The sequence below is a fragment of the Frieseomelitta varia genome, unplaced genomic scaffold (genome assembly GCF_011392965.1).
Source record: "Frieseomelitta varia isolate USP_RPSP 00005682 unplaced genomic scaffold, Fvar_1.2 scaffold_264, whole genome shotgun sequence".
Classification (NCBI taxonomy): domain Eukaryota; kingdom Metazoa; phylum Arthropoda; class Insecta; order Hymenoptera; family Apidae; genus Frieseomelitta; species Frieseomelitta varia.
Window position 1 is genome coordinate 692107 of NW_025109995.1, and position 19956 is coordinate 712062.

Genomic DNA, 19956 nt, shown 5'->3' on the forward strand with positions numbered 1-19956 from the left:
TACAACTGTAATTTAATTTCGTTTCCACTCCCATAGTTACGTTTCTACCCTAATAGAATCTTCCACTGGAATCTAATAACTTTCTTCCTAGTAACAACGAAATATAATTTGATCGACAAGTTCTTCCCTTTCCGATCTCGATCGGTGTACAGCGATACAAAAACAAATACAGATATGGCTATCGTTTTTAATACCAGGTTCAAGAATAACAAGACTAACTCACGTCATATATTAAATGGCCAGTATCTTTCGACATCGATTTAGCGAAATATTATTTAGCGTGCGTCATGGGGGATATTTACTCCATCCATCACTGACGTGAACCATCAGCGACGGTCATTGAGCAAGATTAGCACAGAGAATATTCTGATAGCAGGTCACCGCGACACTGGATGTACTCTCTAAACCTAATTTCTAGTCGCTGACGGATCGATCATCGATCTCCTTCCCCGAGACAAGATGAAATTATCGAAGCTTATCCGGGATGGCTGACCCGTTAATCGTAATCATAAGATCGTAAATCGGATGTACGGTTTATAACTGCTGCCTGAAGAGAAACGCCGGTTTCGAAAACAGAGAGAGCGAAATTTGTGTTCCAATCATTGATCTGCACTAAGATTATACAAAGGAATTTTTAAAAATAATACAACACAAGTAACTCTTTACGAAAAATGTATACGCACTTTTTGCAGCAACGCAACCCGTTTGACCGATCGATCAATGCATCAAATGACTTTTTTTTTATCGTGAAAGCTGCTGAGGATGCTCGTCATAGCATTTGAATTTCTTTTGATTTTGGTTTGATACTTTAATTTGTTTTTTTTGCGAAAGAAACGCTAACTAGAGTCGCTCTAAATCTGAACGCTGTAATGATCCAAATGTCATAAAACGAAGGATGTATTTCTCGATGACGGAATTTTGGTAAACGCGTCTCTGTTAGTTTCTTTCTTCCTTTTTTTTTTTTTGTTTCGCACAAAGTTCGATTATTTTTTTAAACTCGTACCCTCGATGAGAATCAATTTGAGCGAAAACTGCATTAAAATCGCAAATCCGAAATGAGATTCGGCTTTGCCGGCCGCGAATTTTATCTAGCTTCCGCGCGGTCGAGCTCTGTCCCTCGCGTATCTCCGCTTGTGTATCTTTCGCAGCCACTTTCGCGAGTTTAAATCACAGCGCGCGGATGAGCGGCGCGGCTCGCCTCGAGCCAAAACGGCAATAACTCGCGTTGCCAGAGTACCAAGCGATAGAGAGACGGGGCAAGTTCACTGCAAAAAACAAAAATTCATCGGAAGGCGACCGAGATGACGCGTACCAAATTGAATACGATCAGTACAAACAGAGAGTGTACCGGTGACGCTCGTTCCCCCGTCCCCTGCCCCTCACCCTCCGCCCACACCCCCCCGTTATTCCCCCGAGCATCTCGCGCAACGCTCGACGACCAGCTAGAAATTCAATTTGCATATTCATGACAATTCATTTGTACCCCATGGTACGACATAGCCGTGGCCCGCCACCCCCTCCAGAATCTCTTATTAATTCCTGCTGCCCTGCAGGAGCGCCGCAAAATTTCTCGAGTCGAGGAATAAAGAACGAGGAAAAGGAGCGAACAGACCGTCTACGCCGCGCCACTCTCTGACAATTCGTTCATTCTTCGTATACAAAGTCGTCGCGCGTTCGAGCACGATGTTAAAAAGAGGAACCTACCGGGACGATCCCACGAATTCGTTACCGTGCCACGACACCGGTGAAGAGGTGTGATGGTTTTGCGTGAAGTTGGCGTCAACTTATTCATTTTCCATCTCGCTGAAATATACATAAGACCGATATAGGATGTTAATCTAACTCCCGAGACTCGTGGATGCTTCGTTCGGCTTTTGGTGGATTAAGCCAACCTGGTGACTTCAAAAAAAAAAAAAAAAGAAAAGAAAAGAGAGGAAACAAACGAATCGAAGTAGCTAACTTTCAATTAAAACTTATCCCCGTTGTACGTGGATATCATTAAAAATGAAATCCATTTATCGAAGAACCGTTTCCCGGCGCTGCGTAAAAATATCGAGAACACGCGACACACACGCCAGATACATACACATTCGACATTGGAAAATCAATAAAAGTATAGACCCGAGACGTCGGTGTCAATGTTCCATCGGTGGAACGTTCGATCACGATTACGTCCAAATAAATTGAACAGCCTTGAATGTGGCGACATTCGAAAATTATTTATTTTGTGGCCGCCCGGTTTTCACGGTCGCAAGTACGCCGTATAATCGTTTTCATCCGCGAAAGAACAACGGCCGTACATTTTCTATCGACCTCCTCTCTTTCTCTCTTTCTCTCTTTCTCTCTCTCTCTCTCTCTCTCTCTCTCTCTCTTTCTCTCTCTTTCGTCGATACACTGAGCGAGAGCCACTCGTCCGCGCACTTCAAATTAATACGAATACGAATTGCCGAATGATTACGCGAGCAAAATGATACTCGTTTGTCCGGTATTTCGAATCAGTGCGGAGCATTTCGTTCCACGTTTCGTTCCAAGTTTCATTTCACGTTTCATTCAGCGAGCACCTGTACAAAACCACCCGGCTCTCCTTAAAATCCTGCAACAGCAGTTCGAAGTTTCCAACCCCCTTGGAACGGGGTCATTTTCCAGTGACCTCGGTCCATTTAGCGGTTATCCACCGTATCTTTAGTCGCCTGTAGGAAAAACCGTCCTCGAAACTTCTCCAATTAATATAATCGCGAAGCACGCGAGAGGATCACGTAGAATGGTAGCTGCGGCACGATTGCGGGCTGAACGATTTACCGCACTGTGAATGGCTGGCTTTACTGCCGTCAGGGGCTTATATATGTATACCGCCACACCGGAAGATGTCATCGCGAACCCCTGATGCCCGTAAACACTCGTACGGCGTTTCGCGTCTTTATGAGTCTCGCGTTAACTTGCCGCAACTGCGTTACTCGTCGGCAGCTTCCATAAAATTACGTCTCTATAGCACCGACGCCAACTTCTAGCCCGATGACACGAATCGAATTCGTTCGATCGTGCTCGCAGGCTCACTTTTCATCGGGAAAATAAATTGCTTTTCGCCGAAGTCACCCATTTAGATCGGCCTCGTTGCAATAAACTGACCGAGTTACGGGCGCGATTATTTCGTTGAATTGTATTTAGCGAGTGTACGGCGGGGAGGGGTAGGTGGATTCGATAGCCTAGTTCGTTTCTCTCTGGCAGTCAACGGGACTGAGATTATCTGGGCATCAACCCCGGGTGATGCGGTTTGCAACTGACGCTTTCATTACACCACTCTTTCAGCAAGACCTCTGCCGCTGAATAATACCTCGTGAACTGGTGCCAAAGGGCGCCAACCGTGTTCCCCTCTAACGTTCCGCGAGACTCGTAAGAATCGTCTGGCCATCGAGTTTAATATCCGCCCGTTTTTGTTATTCGCTCGCGCGAGCAGTTCGCGCAAAGGAAATTGCCAGCGTCGCGATTCGAAAAGGAAAGAAGAAAAAAACGCCCGTCACTTTAATGACTCGAACGAAATCCTTTGAACCGTCGATTCCACTCGATCGCGAAAAATCCCGTGAATTTTTGCTTCCAAGAGTCTGTGACCACCTCGCGAGCGTCGTAAATTTTTCCCATCGTAAATTTTCTTCCATTCGCAGGGCACACGGATTACTTGCGTGGCTGCATGGCTGACATAATATACAATGGCGCCAGAGTAATAGAATATGCCAAGTCGAGAAAAGGCCAGTCAGAGGCGACCGCCGTTACGTGGAGCTGTTCGCCGGAATTCGACGCCACGAGAAGCACGGAAGTTAGTTTCGTGGAGGATGGTGCGTTCACAGCGATCCCAAGACCTATTCCACGCTCCGGCTCCAAGTACGTAGTTAAAACGCCTTTTCACCGTGTAAATTAAACACCTAAGCGCGCGCGCGTCCCTTTCGGGACCCGACCCGCTCGAAAATGGCCTTAAATCTCTCGTATGTTTCAACTAAATTAATTAACTTTCTCGGTGAAATTTTCACTGCAACGGAAACGTTGTACTGTCCCCTAATCATTGATCGTTGCTTTTTCGCGATCCGTCTCGTGGATGTGACGCGTGAAACCGACCAACCAATTGAAATATATATGCGTGCGTGTAACCATATTCGATTTTGTAACGGGAAATGAATCGATCTAACGAAATTATGGCCGTACGAGCCTCGGCGTGTGACACTTCGTCAACCAAACGGCTGTTATTAGCGGTTTCAGAAATTGTCGATAGACGGGCCAAACCGCCATGGATATAAACTAACGACAATATTTGATGCGTTCCTGTTTAAAGCATCGAGTAAATATAGAATCCAGTCAATTTTAGTGCCACTTTGCGATTGTCCGCGCGCTTATCAAAACGAACCGGTGGGTATAAGTTAGCGAGCGCGTCGTGCCATAACCGTTGGCTAATCGGATAAACGATTTTTTATCAGCGGAACGACTTAATTTCCTTTAAATTTAAATTGGATTATATTTCAAGCGGTTTATTCGTATTCAAAAAGATCAGCTGGTTCTTTTTTTCTCTTTTTTTTTTTTTATCGTACGTATCCTCGTATTCTTTTCATGGCAGATACTATGGTCGAGTGTAGTTCTTAACTTCGAGCGGCGAACCTTTGACGAATGCCGGTACTACTTCTAACGACAAAAGCCAACGAGAACGACCCGTAAAGCGTCTTGGAAAGCATCAAACAAAAACTGCAATCGCGTTACGACAAAGACGTCGCTGCTAGTTAAAACTCGGACTGATACGTGTCCTCGTATCCTCTAAGAAAACACTTTGATCTCAGTTTTTCGAAATAACAGAGACTCTTTCAGGGATAAGAGGTACGATTGGTCCGACGAATGGCACCGATTCCTCTCTGGCTAAATGAGATATGACATTTACGTAATGGTAATACGCGAGAAATCGATCCATCGCGTTTAATCGTGTGCTCGCCGATATATGCATATATGGATATTTAAATTATCGTCGAAATAAGCCTCATCGTCAATCAGATCGAATCGAGTCGGAATTTTTTACGCGGTTACTTTCATTCGAATTTTAATCGGCGTCGCTTTGCATGAATTTGGCACGACATGCAAAACAGTATAGCGCGCCGGATAACGGTGGAATTCCTTTGACGCGATAATATGGCGAAAATCTCCCTGCTCGATAATTAAAACACGAATCATCGAATTATCTTTCTCGATTAACAAATATGCAGGAATATCCGCAGCGTTTACTCGACCTCGACGCTCTCGCGAATGAAGTGAACTTTATTCCCCCGAGGGATTCGAACAACAGTGTCCCACGGATTCTTCGAGTTGCATCGCGATACACGGGACAGAGAGGGCGAGCGGACGCTGCAAAGCGAAAGTCTTTGTCCCTTCAAATTAAAAGCGTACTTGTCGCGATTCTTAATTCGACGCTCGGTTCAGAGAATAAAGGTGGCACCGGTACCTGTTGCGTATCGCAGCAACGCTGTCGAAACAATGCCAACAATCCTGTTCCCTTCGCTTCTATGTGTTGCACGTCGAACATCCTTGGATATCCACGGCTGTCGGAGCGGCCTGAACGAGCGGCGTCCACGCAAACATCCCAACGGAAATGAAAGCGCCGATGTATCGTTTAGACAGCCCTCTTAAACACCCCTGGCCAAATTCAACCAGAAATGTGTAAATAAAACGTTGATCTTCCTCGCCACGAAATCCTCGCGATCTAGGACGGCCATTAATTCCACGTACATGTCGTTCCATCGCTTTTCGTCCGTGTTTTTCCACGTTTTCGAGCCACGTACCGTTTAATGCTGAGAAGATGACTATCCGAAAAATCTTATCGCAAATCGTGTTACGTTTGAAATATATATAGAAACTCGTAACATGGAAAACACGATTTCCGGTTTTTCGAGAAACATTTTTATTCAGAAAATATCGGATACTCGCGGAATCCATTTAGCTCTATCTGACAACGACCGGTTTAATTCGTTTTCATCCGATTACAGAACGTGCTTTTACTTTCATGATTCTCAAGCGCTCGGGCGCTACATTTTGAACGATGCAGATCAATTTGCAGCCGTGTCTCGCGCGAGGCTGCCGAAACTTGGCGCGTGATAAAAGATGCAAACGGTCGGTGGGTAATTTCGCCTGCAAGTTGCAGCGAAGAAGGTGGAAATTTCGCGTTAACGGTCTCTCGACGCCAACTGGGTTTAACATTGGCTCATTCACAGACGCGAACCAAGTCAACAGCGAAATTCTAACTTGCTGCGTTGAATAGGCAGCCGGCAATGTTGTTATTGAAGTTTTAACATTATTGTCTAATACCGCAGTTCGGATCCGCGTACATCCAGCGCGAAAGCACGCTCGGTAAACGCAGTTCGACGCGAGTTGCAGCCGCGCGAGGCCAAGTTGGCGAACGATAGCCCCCGTTCCCGACGAACGACTTCCTCCTTTCAATTTTGCCCGATTCGATCGATCCTCCCCTTCCCTTCTTTGTTTCGTAGATGGGAATTCGAGTTGAAGACCGGCGCGGAGAGCGGCCTGCTGCTCTACAACACCGGGCAATCGTCGTACGCCGATTACCTCGGTATCGAGTTATTCGAGGGTAAAATTCGACTTCTGATGAACAAAGGAAACGGGCCGACCGAGTTGACACACGGCACGCTGGTGGCGGACGGCAAGTGGCATCGGGTGGCCGTTGATTTCAATCCGAGCGGAATCGGGATCACGGTCGACCGTCAGGAAAAAACGATCACTCTGCCGTCCGGTGGTAATCGTTACCTCGATCTGGCTGACACCCTGTACATCGGCGGCACCGAGCTGAATAAACGCGCCAGGGCGCTCGGCAAAGGCCTCAAGTCCGGTGACGTGAGCTACAAGGGCTGTCTGCGAAGTATGCTGCTGGATAACAAGGAACTCGGCCTGCCGGACGTTAAAATCAGTCAGGGTATCGTTGTTGGCTGCGTTTGGGGATTTCCCTGTATCGAGGCTGATCCCTGTGTCCCGGAGGCAGTTTGCTCGCAACTAGGTGTCAGCTCGTTCAAATGCGACTGTGATCAACCACTGTGCATCAAGCCGAACTACGCCGAGGATTACAAGGTAAACGTTGACCAATTCCCTTCGACGAGTCCTCGTACTTTGCAGCCACTTCTTTCACACCTTTTCTTGAAACAAACTCTCAAACTCAAAGTACACTTTCTCTTTCGATTTTATTTTTTTACACTTGCGCAGCTTCAAATTGCCCCGATTATCAAATTCGATAGATCTACTCGAGGGCAAATTTGCCGGTGAACTTGGAGATGCTCTCGCTGAGTCCCCTGGTGCTGTCCGAGGGTGGACACGTGCTGGTGACGAGCGATAACATAGCCATGGTACTAGACATTGCTAAATATGGGGTGGAAGAAGACGGTGTTATCTTCACCTTGGTAACCCCGCCCACATATGGCACTCTGGCCCTGGACCTTTTGACGACCAGAACCGAGCATTCCTTCACTCTTCAAGACATTAATCGAGATAAGGTAAAAGTGTCTTCCTGCTTCCGTGGGCGTAGAATACTTTGCCAACATCCGTAGGATCGTGATCAAGAACGATCTAACAGGTTACCGATAAACTCCAGCACAAGCACAAAGAAAACGTGGAAAATCATGTGTTCTTCCAGTTTGTCATAAGGCCACGAGCTATAGATAGTCCGCGACACAAGGACTAACTTTAGAACCTGTTGGGGGGGTGGGGGACCGCGTGGCGAACTCGTGTCGTCAGAAATCTCGGTTGTCTGTTCCTCTTCTGCATGCACCCGATTTATCCAGCGACACCGGATCTATTTATAAACACCACCACCGCTTATTAACGGTTCCTTTCGGGGATGGAAACTTTTTATTCGGTAAACGTTTCCCCTCGAAGTTCAAGTAAGCGGAATTTTATCAAAAAATCCCGGCAGTCAGAACGAGAAGAATCCCCGCGTCGATCCAGAGTATGCTAATCGCCGATTTATAAGCTGGCCCCTGGCCGCTTTAATTAATTTTAACTGCGAGCAGACGGCAGATTTAGTACCGGCAATGATTCACCGACCGGGAAAGGGGCGCGAGGGGAAAGTCTTTAAGGAAGTTTAATTTTAAAAACGGCAAGTCACGCGGAAGATACGAGTTTCGAAATATTAAGGGAATTTATTGGTTCGTTAAGAATATCGTCGGCATTGCCGGGGTAGGGATTGGAAAGTTCAGCTCGCGAACGCATCATCCGCTCGTCGTGAATAAATCATGAAATAAGATGAAATAAATGTCTCGTTAACAGCCAGTCTGCCGACGATTTTTCTTTCGAGTTTTCACGAAAGTTAGCATGCTCGATGAATCGTAAAGACCAACGACTGCCGACGTTGTTATAAAGCGTTGTCGTTACATATTTACACCGGCATCACGGTGAGGGAGACATACATATTCATAAGTACTAGAAACATTGTTTACCGCGCGCTACATTGTCTCATTATTGCGATGAAATTCCTTGGCAGATACAATACATGCACGACGGCAGTGAAACCACAGAGGACAGCATGATCCTGGAAGTGACATTAGTGGCAGGAGCTGGTTACACGCTGCCAGGCTATCTACGAGGACGACTTAGGTTTCCGCTTCATGTCAACGTTACGCCCGTTAATGATCCGCCGTTGCTCGAAATATCGACCGCGAAAGTTCTACGTCTCGCCCAAGTAAGACACAAAAAACAACTATAATTCCTCTATCGAACGAGCCAGAATTTTTCACTCGAGCAACCAATCCTCCCAATGCCGAGGACTCGAAAGCACGTGAACCTAATTGACGCGAGATAGTCTGAATGCCTGCCGCTGCCTCGCTAAATCAATTAATCGGAGAATTGGAGAAATTGTGGCCTGTTTGCAGTGTTCGTATCTTTGGACAAGCGTGGCGGCCGAGTCGTAACGAAATCGATTTAAGTCGCTCAAGCCGTTGCCCCTAATTAACCACTCAGAGTTGCCATCTTCTTAAATGAAATAATTTCTTTCCATCGTGAAGATCGGCCCCCCCCCCCCCACCCTTATCCCTCCCCCTCCCCCTCCCCGTCCCCCGCACCGTCCCGTGTGGAAACGTTATAAAACACGGTCCAACGGAAAATTCATTCACGTTTCCAATTTCTTTCTTTTTATTCGATTACGACGAGATTACAATCGAATTGCTCCTCCCTTCTCTCCTTCAGCCGAACTCGATTATCATGAAGACTTAATCGACTTGATCGTTTAATGATCCGTAGGGTACGAGGAAAATCTTGACGAAAGAATTAATTTGGGCGATCGATGCCGACACGCCGTCAGACATGTTGGTTTACACGGTCTTACATACCGACGCGGATGCTGGCTATGTGGAAAGAGTAACTTACCCGTCGCGACCTATCGACACGTTTACCCAGGCTGAATTGATGCAAGGATTAATTGCATACGTACACCGCGGAAACGGTAACAGCTTCATCGATATTCACTATACAACACAAACATTATTGCCGTCTGTTCGGTAGCTATATCTATTTATCAATGATTGAACCGTTCGCTTGAATTGCGTTTTTCAGCGAAACCGAACGCAAAGCTCGATCTTCGGGTGAGCGACGGTATAGAAAGCAGCCAGCCAGCGAGTCTGAGGGTGGCGGCTCATCCGTTGGAAATCAAGTTGATGCACAATACAGGACTGGTCGTGGTGCATCGGTCTTACTCGTACCTGACACCGGCGAATCTCTCTTTCACCACCAATTCCGACGACAACACTATTGATATACGCTACGATATCGTCTCGCAGCCGCAATTTGGCACGATTCAAAAGCTGAAGGACGTCTCGAGTAGCTGGATGAACGTCGATCATTTCACCAGCAGGGATATCGAACTGCACGCGATACGCTACCTCCACAACGAGGGCAGCCCGAATCAAGACGAGTTCAAGTTTCAGGCGAGCGTCAGGGAGGTAAGGGCGCAGCACACCTACGATTTTCGCATCACCTTCATCGATCTCGAGCTGAAAGAAACGAAAAGAGTACCGATCAATTTCACCAACGTGGCAGAGGTGACTGTCACCGGGCAGAATCTGCGGTACCAAACGAATCCATTGATAACCGCGTTCAACAAGATCGCGTTCACCGTAACAACGGGACCAAGGTACGGTAATCTGTTCCTCTCGAGTCGGAGATTAGATACCGGCGACACGTTCACGCAAGAGGACATCGACTCCGGCAAACTGCGATACCGACTGTTCAAAAGGGCCTATTCCACTATACTGGACGAGTTCGCCTTCAAAGTGAGCGCCCCGCAGTGCATCGATTTGCACTCGATCCTGAAGTTCAGGCATTACCTCAGCAAGAACGTAAAACCTTTGGACAGCGTCGAAACTCTGAGGGTCGACGAAGGTTCCAGAGCGACTTTAAGAATTCTACGAACGAATCCAAGGGATTACGGAGTTACGTCGCTGATGTACAACTTGACGATAGTTCCCCATCACGGTTGGTTGACCGTCACAAACAACTCCAAATCTCACTCTCGCAACAACACCTCCTATTTCACTTCCGAGGAACTTTCGTCCCAAAAAGTCTATTACGTTCACGACGACTCGGAGACGAGGGAAGATTCGTTCCAGTACGTCGCTATTGCCTCGGACGCGGTGGATTTTATGTACGTTGGCCTGTTCCGCGTCGAGGTCACGATGAAGAACGACAACGCTCCAGAACGTGTGGTTCACAAGGTGTTCCACGTGGTCTCGAAGGGCGAGAGATTGCTGACGAACAAAGATCTCGCATACATAGACAAGGACATCGATACGAAACCCAGCGATCTGATCTACACAAGAAGAGATACGCAGAAGAACGGAATATACAGGGTGACCAATCCCACGTCGCAGATACACGAGTTCAGTCAACAAGACATCGACGACAATCAGATACTGTTTAAACATCAGGGCGAGGACCACGGAAAGTTCGAGTTCGGCGTTACCGACGGTCATTTTTACACGGCTGGCGTTCTCGAAATTCAAGCCAGCCCTCCTTACGTGAGGTTGAGAGAGAGCAACGGGTCCGTGGTGCAATTTAATCGATCGGTTGCTCTTCGACCGAACGAGTTGGATGTTGAAACGAACGTGTACACCTCCGACAAGGATATCAAGTACGCGATCTTAGAGAAACCAAAGCACGGGGTGCTGTTGAAGCACGGCAGGGAGACGAACACGTTCAACAAAGAGAATCTACGTTACGGTATAATTTTGTACAAACATCTCGGAGGATCATTGGTGAAGGACGACTTTAGATTCAAAGTGTCGGCGAAAGGAGCAGAGGCAGAGGGGACATTTCTAATTAAGATTTATCCCGAAAGCTACTGGCAGCCGTTGACCGTGCAAAACAACAAAACGATGTTCGTGGAGGAGGCTACTAGTATTTTATTAAGCAGAAAGAGCCTCGAGATCATGCATCCCAAGATACCTGATTCTGAAATAGTTTATTTTCTGAAAGAGTGGCCGCAAAATGGATATCTGGAGCTACAGATTCACGACGAGCACAGCGACGAGACACGAGAAGATTACATCGGGAACGCGGTGAAGTCTTTCGATCAAAGCATGATAAACGAGGGTCGCGTGTTCTACGTACAGTCCGTGATGAATCAGACGAACGACAAGTTTGTCGTCGACGTAACGAATGGGATAACGTGGCTGCGTGGTCTTTGCGTGAACTTTGTGATCGTTCCGGAAAAGCTTTACGTCGAAGCGAAGGGCGTTGTCGTGATCGAGGGAAAGAGTACCATTCTCGACGAAACAAATTTCTTCATTTTAACCCCTTATTATTCCGGCAAAGTGACGGACTATAGAGTTCTGGAAAAGCCGAAACACGGCATGATTTTGGAATCGACCAAGAATTCTCAGGTGAAGAAGTTCTCGCAGAAACATCTGACCGGTGGAATAATATTGTACAAACACAACGGCGACGAATCTTCGAAAGATTCGTTCAAGATGGTACTCGTTGCCGGCGATAAAACCAGCGAACCCTTTGACGTTTGGGTTACGATACAACCAGTGAATGACGAAGTACCTCTACTCGTTAACAGGACTAAATTAACCGTTTGGCAAGGTGGTTCGATCACGTTGACACCTGATAAATTAGCGGCTGTTGACAATGATACCGCGGCGCGTGATATAACGTACAACATCAGCGGAGTTAGAAACGGATTGATTTCGTTAAAGTCTTCTCCGGGGATAGACGTTTATAGTTTCACGCAGGAACAGATCGACCAGTCGAAAATCATGTTCACCCATACGAGTAAGTGTTGCGCATTTTGTGATGAGGAGTTTTCTACGATTTACTCGTAAACTTCAATTTCTTAAAAGATTTTATGTTCCAGACGACTCCGACGCTGAATTCAATTTCGTGTTACACGACGGTGTACACACCACGGAATCTTATACGATATTGGTAGCCACTAAACCTGTTCGACTGATTATCGAGCAGAACGCAGCACCAAATGTTTTTCCATTAACGAGAAAAGTGATAACGAGCAAATTACTGTTAACGAGATGTTCGGACGAATCTCGAGAAATAAAATACACGGTACGAAACGGGCCGCATCTCGGTAGGATCATCATGGAAACGAGCGAGGGCGCGTGGTTGAATGTTGATCGATTCACACAGAAAGACATTAACGATAGCAAAGTTTTCTACGAACACACCAAGCAATTTATGGACTTGACCGCCAACGATTCATTTACGTTCGACGTGGAAGCACGCTTCGCGGAATCCTTAACCAATCAGGCAAGATTATAATTTTAATACTCGTTGAGTATCACATCCGCGTGTGAAATCTTCTTTACCGTGTCGTATTTTCCATTGCAGGTGTTTCAAATAGATATCTCAGTTTCCAGTGGCGGTCTAGACAGATACATCTCCATAAAGAACGTGAGAGTCCAGGAGGGTGGTTCGGCTGAAGTTATCATGAACATCAGCGGGATTGTATCATTTCTTCAAGCTCACGCTGGTATCGAGAATCCAGCGGTACTCTCGCGATTGGTCAGTCAACCGAGCCACGGCCACGTGATGATTCTTCCAGATTTGAATGTCACCACTTTCTCCCAGCCGCAAATCGAGGGTGGAAAAATCGCGTATTATCACGATCATTCGGACACCTTAGAGGACCGCATCAATTTTTCTCTTTATCTGACTCCTGGCCACATCCTCCTATGCAACACCAGCATCCCGGTAATAATCGAGCCAGTGAACGACGAACCGTTCAAATTAAACACAAACGCGCCGTCCATTACGGTGGTACAGAATCAAAATCAGACGATAACCAAAGAGAACTTACTGACAACTGATCCAGACACGCCGCCAGAGGAAATTGTATACGATGTGATATCTAGGCCGACGTACGGTCGCTTATTGCTTCTACCATTCAACGAGAATATCTCGGAAGTTCGTCAAGTGAACAAATTCACCCAGCACGACGTCGATTCCAATCGGCTGGTATACGAACACAATGGGCCTCTTCAAGCGGCTTCCTTTTACTTCCGTGTATGGGATGGTCGTTTCAATCCAGTGTATACGGTGTTCAACGTGTACGTTTTGCCTATCAAACTGAACGTTACCGTTCCAAGTCCCGTGAGTCTGCAGCAAGGCTCCAATGTAGCTCTAATTTCCGAGAGCAACGTGAAACTCGACACTAACGCGAGACAAGATCTGGTCATTTACGAAGTAACGACGACTCCAAAGTACGGAGTGTTGTACGTACGTGACGGGGCGGCGGCTAGCTTTAAGCAAACAGATTTGCTGTCGAAAAGCGTAATGTTCATGCAAACGGACATGACCGTATCGAACGACAGTCTCGAACTGGCCGCGCGACTGAGCGGATTCGAACAGAAACACATTAGAATCGAAATCAAGGTAGTACCCCTGATGATTATGAACTCTATGGTCGCTCTGGCAGGCGAGAAGACTAGAATAACGTTGCAACACATGGATGCTACACCGTTGGCTAAGCTAACGAGCAGCAATCCCACGTACACGATCGTAAAAAAGCCGAAATTTGGTAAGATAAAGAGGATCATTAGAAGTTCTTCGTCTTCCGGTGAGAAACGAGGAACTCGTGAGAAAGAAGTGACCAAGTTCTCTCACCAGGAAGTGATGTCGGGCGTGATTTACATGGTTTGCAGAAAAATTCCAACGATGGAGTACGAGGGTGTATTAGATAGCTTCGCATTTGTCTTAGCGGCCTCTATTTTTCAACCAGCCGTCGGTGACTTCGAATTTCGCGTTAAACTCGACATGGACGAGTATAATATCACGCTGGGTGGTCCAATGGATCCAGTTGGTCACGAAGGTGAAATGGCGATCGCGCCGAATATGAGCAACGATTATTTGTTAATCTTAGGGATGCTTCTTGGCGTATTTTTGCTCGGTGTAGTAGTGATCATTACCATCAGGTGTAGGCAAAACAAATACAAACATGCCGAGGAAGAGAAACCAGAACCGACTCCGGCGGTTGGTGTAATGCCTCTTCCAAGACCTCCGGATCACTTGATGCCTGTAACACCTCATGTAAAACGTTACGCCAACGATCACAATAGCGTGGCGGCCAGCACGCCCTTACCAGTTCTACCAACGATGACGTCCACCCTACCTCAATGCAAGGTGATACCTCTGAGTCCCTTGGAAAGTATCACAGGATCTGAAGTGGACGTTTCAGCAAAGTATCCGTACGGTGTCGCGGATGGAGACGAATGGAGCAGCTTCGACACGTCCGATCTACCTTGTCAGTCGGCCACCACACAGCGGACCAACAACCCCTTGCTAAGAAGAAATCAGTATTGGGTCTAGCAAAAGGAGGGCTGTTCGCGATCAAAGCGAAACAGGCCGTAACACTTTCACAAAACTCGAAGACTGTTTTTTGTTACGAAGTTCTTGAGACTAATTGTCGATTAACTATGGTCTTAATGTGCCTAAAGAAATAATAATTGACTCTGCGAGATGGGAATATTACCGAAAGCCTCGATTTTATACCGATACCTTGACGGAAACTCTTTTTCCCGACGCGCTCTTGCGTAATACGAAGCCTCGATAACAACACGTACCCAATTACGTTGTTAATAATTAACGAGTATTCATTGCTCCGTATATATATTAAGATTGTACGTGATCGTTAACCAATAAGTCGAGCATCAGAGTTTCCATCGATTCTTTCGTTCTTTTTTTCTTTTTCACATCATAGACTCTGACAAGAACGCCAAGTAATATATTCGGACTAGTAAAGGATTATCTTTTTGCGTGGTTTGCACGTAAAATGTTTCGCGGTGTATCTTGTTAGTACTGCAATCCCTGCGATTCCGGGTGAGCTGAACTCGTTAAATATAAAAGAATACAAACCCAAGACTATCATCGCTATTATGGATCGAATGTGCCTAAGATATTATCTCTCAACTCTTGTAAGAATTTTTCCACGAGGCCTGCACGATGTCGATTTCACTGTCGATTTCCTCGGTTGGATGAAAAGAAGATTCGAGATTCAAAACGACCAACGTCAAATCTGGTCGGTGATCGTTTTCGAAGCTCGTTCACTTTCAGCCAAATCTACGTCACTCAGGATATTTCTCTTTCGATGCTTCGTAGCGTCATCCCTCCTTCATCGATACACGAGTATCGTTCTCTTTTTTTTTTTTTTTTTTTTTACGAAACCCAAAAAGGAAAACCATCGTTATTATACACAACCGATAGAATATCGAGGGTAAATGAGACGGGGAATATTCACTCGAGAACATCGGGAGTACTTAGAGGTATTGTCAGACGCAAAACGTTGCGCATACTCGCTCGAAGAGATTTTGTAAAGAAAATAACTACAAAACGGACTGCGCATTTCAGGTTTATATACATATGACAAATATATAAATAGGAGTATTCGCGACTTTTCTAAAAAACAAAAAAAACAAAAATATGCACATTCAAAGCACGCAGTACAACCAGAAATACTCCAGTACGCACATATCTTTTTTACACGATTCCTGCGTATTTGTACTGTTCTGCGTCGTACAACGTCGACGTTTTTGAATTTCATTGTTCGTCACATCACATGAGGTCGCTCCCGATTCTTTCCGATACACTATCTTACCATTCGGGCAACAATTTTCCACACAATAGAAACAAAAGGGATTCGTCATAATTCGAAGAAGAAAAACTAACTCGGAAAAATACATGAAACATCTTTTTCTGTCCCTAGAAAAATAACGATGTCATTTTCTGTATACCAAAACACTTATATTTATCTCGTCGACGTCGTGAAGGTTAAGTTCATTGAAACTTGTCGATCAATTTTTTTCAACAGCAACGACAGATTTTATTACTGCAGTATTTCGTAACCATCGGCCGACGTATAGAACGCACAATAACGATTCGCAAATTCTCTTCAATATTAAGATAAATTAATAAATCACTCGATCAATCGACAACGACTTGTTGATTCGCGCGCTCGCCGATTTTTCGAGGGATAGTTAAATGTTTGTGTCTCTTAGGGCTGCGCAAACTCACAGTGACCTTAACCATGATTTCTATTAAAAAGAGAAAAGAAGGAAAAAAAAAAAGAAAAATCCTAGAAAACGTATAATTAAGAAAATGCTCTAACGTCGATGTTAATATAGTGATAATGATAATAATAACGGTAATTATTATTATTATTATATATAAATATATAAAATATTTACACTCCTACATAGAAGACACTGTTTCGTAAATTCGCAGGCATACGCATTAATATGATAGTTCCGATCGTGTGGCGAAAGGAGATAAGACATTTTTAACAGAGATACATGTGTTGATTAATGAATATGTTAGAAACGAACAGTTAGGCTTTTTTACATCCCCAAGATGAACCGATCCGAGTGCCAAACTTCTATATTGTGTAACATATAGTTATATAGGATTGTATTTTCCCTGCCGACTGAATGCATTACTCTAATAATTCAAATAAACTGAATGTGCGATGTTATACAAAACGTAACGAATCATAATCATATTTATATACCTGGTTGTAGTTAATTCATCCTTAATGGTAAATGAATCTCGCGCATCGAAGAAAGAAGTATAATTTCACGTGCGTGAACAGTCTTTAATTGCTTTGTAGCTCTTCAAATATATCATATTTTAGAATACGATGCTCCAACTAGAAACGTTATATAAAAAATAGAGCCTTTATTTCTAATTTTGATGTAATTCCCAAATTTACAACTTTACAACTTACAAACGTAGCAAGATCTCCGGTACAGACGACGTATATGAATAGACCAATCATCTTACGCAATTTTGTGGCCCGTGATATGAAATATCAATATAATAAAAAAATCACTGATTTTTTAACGCATTCTACCTTTAAACAAAGGTAAGTTGGGGAACTACTACATCATAAAACGATCGAAGTTAGTCAAGAAGTAAATGCGCCAGAAACATGATTTTTGAAATTCATTACAATATTGCCAAACAACCGCAAAGTCTTCTTCGATCGATTCTATAATGTGTACCTGAAACGAACGTAAGAAACTGAAAAAGATTAGTAAAATTTCTAAAATATAACTATTACTTGCAGTTGAATGAAACATCATTATGTTGAAACAATTTTTTCCACTTAGTCACTTTCTTTGAAAGATTCATATTCCATCATTCTAAATCTTTTTGTGTACATGTCTCCGTATATTTTCTGTAACTAATACTCTCTGTAAGTTAATGTATCTGAAAAAAAACTTATATATTGGATTAGTATTAAAATTTAAATAAAAAGATAAAATAAAATGATCTGCAATGAAAACATATTACACACGCAAAAAAAAATCAGGTCAACCGTCAAAATACTATTTCATAACAATATTTTATTAACTAAATTAAATTACATAATTTTTACTCAAAATTATGAAAATAGAAAGCAAGAAACTCTAGTGATTGGATTTAACGTACATTGAATAAATCAAAGATTGAAAATTTACATTTGACACATGAAAGAAAATTTGATTAAAATCACATTTTAATTTATTTTTCAACCATTTATTTATTGATCATATAGCACGAAAAATAGAAGGAATTGCGAAAAATATGTTCATTGCAAGATTTTTGTTACAAATAACCGATGATCGTGAATAAACTTTGAATATCAAATTCAAATATTTATAAAATTTCACTTTATTGTTGACAATTGAGTCATCAAATCAGTTACATTTTCATATATGTGAATATATTAAATTTATAATAATAAAATTTAATGAAATTATAGCTAATAAAAAAAATACATTTTTTAGCAGTATTTTCGTAACAAACGCAATAGTAAGGGATGCTGAAAAAGAAAACCTAACCCAGTAACCAGCAGAATTCCTGACAAAAAAAAATCTAAAACAGTGGCCTAACTCAGTGACCAGAAGGGCCACTAAAAAGAAAATCGCGATACATTAGCCAGAAGTAACCACTGAAAAAGAAAATGCAATAGCCAGAAGGGCATTTCCTACTCAACAATACAATAACCAGCCAGAAGGGCTGCTATACAATCATCTTCATTACGAACCTGAGAAAAAAACCGTATCTAATTTCGCAACACTAGTATTAATTGAAAAATAGGAAATTTTTAAAACGCGCAGAGTGCTTCGTCATTCAAAAACTCCAAAAAAATAAAGACGCAACTCTATTAATCTATGCACTCATCTTTAGAAATACGCAACACTAATTACGACGCGTCTAGTGCAACCATGCTGGTTGCAGATGAAAGATCATCTTTGTACAGCTCTTGTAGCTGCAACAGGTAATCCAAGAGCAGGAACAGCCTTCCACGAATCCAGTGGAAGAATTTGGGCATTTTATAAACGCAACGCTACTTCAAGAAACCCGATTATTCATTATCGCAGCACTAAGAGGAAAACTAATTGGAAATCGCGATGGAACAATATCGCAACACTATTGTAGCAGTAAAAGTAATTGGAAATCGCGATGAAATAATATCACAATACTAACTTTAAAACTAAATTCAATAAAAATTAATATGATCAATAAAAAACTGTATAAAAAAAAGCTACTTCGAATATTCCAACACTATAAAATTGATTAAAAGCAATGACTATATAATTTAATTTAAAACAATAGAAACCAAATAAATTTTACTACTCTAAATTTTATAATTCTAAAACAACTATAAAAATTCATAATCAAAATTCAAAGACAATCGCGGTATCATAATTCGCAACTTTAAAGCAAACACGATTATCATTTTTTCGCAACTCTAATATAAACCGTAATCAATCTGTCGCAACGCTAACAAGAAAAACGCGATTTTCCCAAAACGATGATGAACGATGATGGAGAAGAACAAACAAAAATACAACTACAAATACTAAAAGAGCATAGTGACAAAGTAGCAACGAGAATGACTTCCCATGCTATGGAATCATTTAAATGATCCAGAAGATGAGAAACCATTTGTTGTGACCCTCTTCGTGGCAATTTGCCGGGCCTCTTCGGCTGTTAGCCTCTTCCTTTTTCGAGCGCAATGCCCGCTGAAACTTACATCTAGCTCGAGTCTTTCTAATCGCAAACTAAAAAATAACTTATAAAGGTGAAATGAAAAGATAAATCGCGAAAGCTGACCATGATACACATGGACGACCATCGATCATAGTGATCGTTAGTCGTACGCACGTGCGTGCTCGAGCAATACCTGCATAAACGTCCGTTTCGGGACCTACTCGCGACCTATCCGCGACCGCGACCGCGAAACTAAATTCGAAAAATCGAAGAGTAAAACCAGAGACAAGTGGCACACTCCATTTCTACCAATTTCACTGTCGATTTTTCAAATTAGATTTCCTGAAACAGGTTGGACACGCGAAAAGGGGACACGCGAAAAGGGGACACGCGACCAGAGACTGTGCCAACCTGCCCGGCCCTACCTACTTATAATTAAACACATTCACA

General features: G+C 43.6%; 1 protein-coding gene across 5 annotated transcripts in view; it reads left to right on the forward strand.

Annotated features, from left to right (window-relative positions):
* Window positions 1-17011, forward strand: part of LOC122528835 (chondroitin sulfate proteoglycan 4) — a 36545-nt gene extending 19534 nt beyond the window's left edge. For all 5 annotated transcript variants that reach the window (XM_043654373.1, XM_043654374.1, XM_043654375.1 and 2 more), the window contains exons 5-12: window positions 3660-3876; window positions 6510-7104; window positions 7269-7523; window positions 8510-8707; window positions 9265-9466; window positions 9577-12294; window positions 12377-12783; window positions 12865-17011. In XM_043654373.1, coding sequence (XP_043510308.1) covers window positions 3660-3876; window positions 6510-7104; window positions 7269-7523; window positions 8510-8707; window positions 9265-9466; window positions 9577-12294; window positions 12377-12783; window positions 12865-14841 — 6569 coding nt within the window. In that variant the 3' untranslated portion in view covers window positions 14842-17011. The remainder of the gene's footprint in view (window positions 1-3659; window positions 3877-6509; window positions 7105-7268; window positions 7524-8509; window positions 8708-9264; window positions 9467-9576; window positions 12295-12376; window positions 12784-12864) is intronic.
* Window positions 17012-19956: the final 2945 nt, after the last annotated feature.